Raw genomic sequence first — 6,219 nt, forward strand, 5'->3', positions numbered from 1 at the left:
AATCTTTTATGTGAAATATAACCAGGACTTGGACACGTACACACGTGCACATGCTCTCTTGCTCTTTCCCACGGGACGCAGCAGACGGGTCGTAATTTGGTTGCCTTGGCCCGTCTGGGCAAGCACCTGTCTCCTCTCCGGGGAGAAAGTCGCCTTTGGGCCGTGAGCAGAGCGGACTGTGCATGTGTTGTGTGACAGCATGAAAAGGTCTTTTTTCATGGCTTTTTAATAGGTAAATATTGTTTTACGACAGTGAATTTCATAATGTGAGCCTATAGTTCATTAGTTAATTTCAGTTGTCTGAAATGACGTGCGTGAAATATAAACAGAGAACATCGTATTGGCACAATATCTTTAATTTCATTTTGTTTTATACAAAAACTACAACAGACGAATCAGCGCTGAATTAATATTTTTACTATTTATTCTAAAATAGTTATGAAAAACTGCGATACAAACCAGTGTAGCTACTGGCTATTCCACTACAAAATGACGGACAAAACCCTGAATTAACAGGGTGATCTTTGGATATGAGGCAGATGTGAGATCATTTGTTCACTATAAAATTTCCAAAAGGTTCACAAGAATCACGTAAACAAATCATCTCTCTAAATAGTTTCTAAAAGAAAAATAAACTACTTTGAGATCATTTTTGGTCGCAGCAGAGAGAGCGTCAATGGGTAGCTTGTAGACTTGCAGGCAGGCAACACGCTTTTTATGTCTATGGCCAAATTATTTATCTGACATTGATTATGATGTATTTAAATTAGTGTAATTGTACTTTTAAACCACCCCAAGTCATCAGGTACCCAAAGCGCTATCTATGAGCACTTTGTAAACAAACAAACAAACAAACAAAAACACAGCAATAGATCCTATCCGATGGGAAGTGCTTCTCGTTATCATAGGACAGGACATCAACTGCAACACCATTATATTAATAACTGTAGTGCACACACAGCGAAGGCCCTCCTACTCCTAAGAAAACTGCCAATGAAAAGTGCAAGTGAAAAGCAACAGTAAACCCAAACTCTGCGACATCAGTCTAAAATAGGAATAATAATAAAACATTAAATATTTACATATATACGTAAACACTTTAGATATGCTATTTTAAGGACACTCACATAACTTAATTTACTTCATAAATAAATAAACAAGAAAATATAAATTAACAGCTAACAAGGTTACGATTTGTTCCAGCACACAGAAGTAGCCTATACATTTCTCCACACGCCTGTAAAATCAGCTTGATTTATAACAAGGTTGCGAAAGATAAATATTTGTTTCGTTTATGTGATGTAGCCTATTAAGATCCAACCCAAGTCAAATCTCTCCACACCTCATTACTAGTGCTCATGATGTGGGATGTTGAACAGGATAGCTAATCTTTGAAAAGCTATCCAAAACTACAGTAGGTAGCTATCAAAAACAACAAGCTTCACTTATTGCGATACGTAAAAATTTCGGTAGCTAATGTTTTATAGTAACTAAAAGACTTCCATCCCTTTGTACCGATTTCCTTTTTCGTAATTAGTGGGGACAGACAACAAAACATAGCCTATTTTTGAAAGTAATTATAAAGTGTTACCCATTTTGGGGGTTACCTCTCTTTTTTTAATAGGCTATTTGTGTGAAAGCTGGAATATGCCACTTCTCAATGTCTATAAAAGTATTTTTTTATGCACACTTGTAGGGTTTTGTTTTAAGGTACTGGTAAATGTTCGTTTAAACGTCCAAAACGTGGTTAAGATAAGACATGTAACAGATAGCTAGGCGAAGTATTTCGATCTTGGACAGCTTTTTGTCGGGTGGAAGTGTTGGTAGCAGCTTTCTCAGCTCAGCGAACGCTACGTTGAACGCTTCCACTCTGATGCGCTCGCGCGTGGCATGCGCAGAACGGTATTTGGCAGTCGCGCGCCTCCTCCGTCTCTTTTCCTCTCTGGTGAGCGAGGCTGGCACGAGCGCGCGAGTCTTGCCATCCTCGGCCTCTAAGGGCTCGTGGGCCACACACTGCACCTTCATGACGTTCAGACATTCCGTGTCCGGTTGTGTCCAGGTGAGGTCAGGATCCGTCTGATCGGGACTCAGCATCATTTTCAGATCCGTTTGATCAAGGCTTCAGTGGTGCACTGATTGTTAACTGCCCTGGTGAATTAGAGACAAATGATTTGTTTTTATGAATATAAATATTAATCTGTAGGCCTACATATTATAATACATTCAGTGCAGTAACTGAAATAAACAACAAAGAATAATTAACTAACAAATCCAACGGTTATATCTCATGAAATGGATAGAATGTCTAGAATAAATTATTGTATTTTACCTCTGTTTTAAAAGTAACACTCTAGGCTATTGGTCTCTGTTACTTTAAAAACGGTTCAGTAGCTACTAAATGTTGGTGAATGGTTGTCAGTGTGCATTTTGCAATTTAGCTCACTCAGCACACATTACCATCAGTATGATTATAAATATTCACCGGTTCCATGCCAAAGTTAATTGGAAATCAATTATTGTCACAAAACCAAAGTCATAGCTGACCATCTGTCGCAAATGCAAAGCCTATAGCTCCAGATGACACAAGGGTGCGTATAAATCTCAAGTCATGGATTCAGTCACAAGGAACATTTAAAAGAAAAAAAAATGTATAAGATGGTTGATGTGTTTAATGTGTATTTTGTATTTTGTTGTTATTTTTGTATATTATACTGTTCAGGATACTTTTATTTGAGCGATGCAACTGAACATTGTAAAATTTCTGCCTATTACAATTGAAAATGTACGTTTAATTTCTGTTTTAAATTTTGGAAAAAAAAAAAAAAATCAAAGCGGTGCCAAGGTGACAACCTGCAGTGATTAGTTCTTTGCACTTGTTTAACCAATTTAATTATAGAAGATTGAATTGTAATCCTAAAAACAACGTGGAAATTATTGTGAAAGGTTAAACGGATGAAAACTAAGACGTTGTTATCATAATAAGGTGACAGTTTTTAGTATCATTGTACAAAAATATTTTGCAGAGCTGCTTTTTTATAGACTGTTGCTATAGCTAATAATTCATTTACAACATGAAGTGAAAAGTATAATCAACATTTTATGATTTGAAACTCACCTCTGTTGATGATGAATTGGATGAGAATCAATTTATTCCCTCAAATCCCTTTTATCAAGTCTGTTTTCAGTCAGTGATTCATGCTCATCTGTCCATTGTGCTTTCTGAATATTTATTTCAGCATCAGCAACAGCATATTTTAGTAATACTTTCCTCGCCACTAATTCCACGCAGTCGGCAACGAAGATTTGTGTTGATATAGGCTATCATGAAATTTCCGTAAGCAGAATTACAGAATGGATATAAATATCAGGACCGGTAACGCTCGCTCGGAGATGTGTTGCCCTCTGACCCGTGTGTGGATAACAATGGACATGCGTCCTCAGATAAGATCGATTAGATAAGAAAGTGTCGTCTCAGGCTGTCCTTTCTGTTTCCCGTAGATTAGGACAACATTGCTCCAGCCATCCTTACAGCCACGCGTGCTGGTCCTCGTGCCTCTGATGATTTGAGAGATAACATTCCGCTGGCTCCCTTTAAAGTCTCCCTCTCTGGCTCTCTTGCTCTCTCGCTCTCTCGCTCCCTCTTTCAAATCATTCACTTTATGCACTTATCCACGACAGTCACACCTCCGTCCCACCCTCTCTGTTCTCTCTCCTTCCACTCAGCGAGTTCTTTCTCGAACAGATTGAAAGGCGCGCCTGAGGCTAGAGCTGGACGTAAGTGTTTGGCAGAAACACATGGGTTGTACGCCTGTGTTAAAGTGGTGCAGTTGTTTGTAAAACTTTCAGCTACTAATCTGGACATTTTAGCTGAATTAAGAGTTAAGTTATGATATTTTAAGAAAATCCCTTTTTAGGGTGACGTTTTGGATGACAGGAGTATCGCGAAGCCTAGCAGCCTGCAGTCTCCTTTATACATGAAAATACATTTTATTCTAAAAACGATGGTTGAAAAAAAAATCATATCCATGTTGTTTTATCAAATTGTTTACAAACGTATTTTTTGTAAGATTTTTTTTTTTTTACTTTAGCACCAGCTGTTAACTTTGTATGCCTTACATGATAGTAAGTCTATAATTTTAACAAAATCTAAGCTGTCCACAAGTCACAATAATAATTTAAGCATTGATGGGCCACACACATACATTTTTTTTTTAAATTGGCATCTATGGTTCCACGAGGAACCTTTAACATTAATGGACCCAAAAGGTTCTATATAGTGAAAAAAGTCTCTTCAGATTTTCACACACACAAAAAAAGCACTTTTAACTCTTTCCTGAAAGATTCTTTTTGGGGAACCAAAAATGATTCTTCTATGGCATCGCTGCAAAAACCCCTTTTGGAAGTTTTTTTAAGTGTAGTACATAAGAAATTATTATTTGAGAATACATCAACCCATGATATTTCGAAGATAAATCCTTGTATTTTCCAGTAAAAATAAAATAAAAAATCCAGTTAGTAATGATTTGCTGTGAGATGCAAGATTGCATGATTACATGGGTAAAGATATGGCCTTGAAGAGGCTGATTTGGCAAAGATATTTCTCATAAAGATATTTCTCATAGAAAGATATTTCTCGTAAAAGATAGGGGACAGGGGTGTTTAATATATTGCCAAACTTCTCGTAAAAGACCTGTAAAGAGTATTTCACGCTAATAGGCACATCAATAGCAAATAGATCCACATAGTCTGTGCATGTGATTCGAAAATACATTTGTAATATGATCAGTAAAATGAATGTATAGTTCAATACCAAGTTTGATGAGAAAAAAAAAATCTTTAATATAAAATGAAATCATTGGAATTCTTCAGGATCCACAAATCATCCTCAGACCGATTATGTTTTAAACTATTATTGATCATGGCTGATGAGATATATTAGATTCCATTAAAACCTCTTATTTCTGTCCTCTGTTTGTGAACAAAGTCAGCTGGCCCGCTATTTCCTGCAACACACCCCTCTCCTCCTCACACATACACATATAAATACACAGAGTCAAATGTGAGAAAGAGGCATATGGCTTCCAGAGTCACCCATCCCCCCTCTGCTGCCCTTTCTTGCCTGGTGCATGTGTTCAGATCTGGGCATTGCTTTGGGAAGGGGGCAAAGACCTCACTGACTGAATTAAGGTCTATGCTATGTGTGTGTGTGTGTGTTGGGGCAGCTGGCTGATGTTGCTGGAAGGATGGAAAGATGGATGGGTGGATGGAGAGATGGATGGAGGCAGGATGTCTGACCCAGGGCCAGTGGAGGGGTATGAAAATAGTAAGACCCAGAGAAAGATTTTAAAAAAAAAACAATAGAGGGGAGGACATGGAGGCAGAGAAGTACTGGACATAAAGAGGGAAAAAGACAATGGGATGGAATATTTTGACTGGAAAGAGTCAAGTGAAGATCATATGTGTTTTGGGCAATATTATGGCATGAATCTCTTTATAAAGGCTTTGGTTTTGTATAATTTGGTTTAGTCAGATTATGCCGTCACTGAAGGGAACATATGTTGTCCTGTGTGCATAGTTTCAGGAGGGCTGGTGGAGATCATAAGTATTGATCTCTGTTGTTCATGGTGAAAGAACAATGGATTGCAGCTCATTTCACGGCTTAATTCAGTCCAAGTACACAGTCAATAAGAATACCTTCTGCCGGGCCAAGCTGTGAGGCATGTTCATTTAAATCACATAAAACAAATTTCCAATGCTTTATTGTGATGTGTAGTGCAAAATATTCCCCATCCGCGTCATCTCCACATTTATCCCTTATGCATACAAAATACTTAACAAAAAAAGTGAAATAGCACCAAGTAGATATAAATTGTTATTCAGCTAGATAGACTGACTAACTTACATTTTTGTTACGTATCCGGTCCATGAACTTCTGTCTGCTAGCCATCAGAGGTCACCCTTTCCATTTCACTGACTCTCCCACTACACACTGTTGCATATCACCCCGGACTACATATCCCATCATTCTTTACACTGATTGCACACAGCACTGATTGCACACAGCTGTTTCATATCACTCACTCACTATTTAACACTCAATCTCACTCCTTTCTAACTCCGAGTATTGTATGCGCTTATCGCCAGCAGTGATACCTACTCTACAGAGCCCTCGTTAGCTTCCTAGCCTAGCCTAGCCTAGCCTAGCCTTGCCTTGCCTTG

General features: G+C 38.1%; 1 protein-coding gene across 2 annotated transcripts; it reads right to left on the reverse strand.

Moving 5' to 3' along the window:
• Positions 1-1,187: 1,187 nt before the first annotated feature.
• On the reverse strand, positions 1,188-3,617 carry LOC107731748 (helix-loop-helix protein 2-like). 2 transcript variants are annotated; one of them, XM_016542907.1, is made up of 2 exons: positions 3,116-3,617; positions 1,188-2,143 (listed from the first exon to the last, which is right to left on the reverse strand). In XM_016542907.1, the coding sequence occupies exon 2, from the start codon at positions 2,095-2,097 to the stop codon at positions 1,729-1,731; it is 369 nt and encodes a 122-aa protein (XP_016398393.1). In that variant the 5' UTR covers positions 2,098-2,143; positions 3,116-3,617; the 3' UTR covers positions 1,188-1,728. The 2 variants fall into 2 exon arrangements, with proteins under 2 accessions (XP_016398393.1, XP_016398392.1); XM_016542906.1 differs by having other exon boundaries at positions 1,188-2,148.
• Between the last annotated feature and the right edge of the window lie 2,602 nt (positions 3,618-6,219).

The sequence above is a fragment of the Sinocyclocheilus rhinocerous genome, unplaced genomic scaffold, assembly GCF_001515625.1.
Source record: "Sinocyclocheilus rhinocerous isolate Xijiao unplaced genomic scaffold, SAMN03320098_v1.1 scaffold2083, whole genome shotgun sequence".
Lineage (NCBI taxonomy): Eukaryota > Metazoa > Chordata > Actinopteri > Cypriniformes > Cyprinidae > Sinocyclocheilus > Sinocyclocheilus rhinocerous.

Excerpts from the sequence above, each read along its gene's own strand:
- LOC107731748 (XM_016542907.1), bottom strand. The coding sequence starts at position 2,097 with ATGATGCTGAGTCCCGATCAGACGGATCCTGACCTCACCTGGACACAA.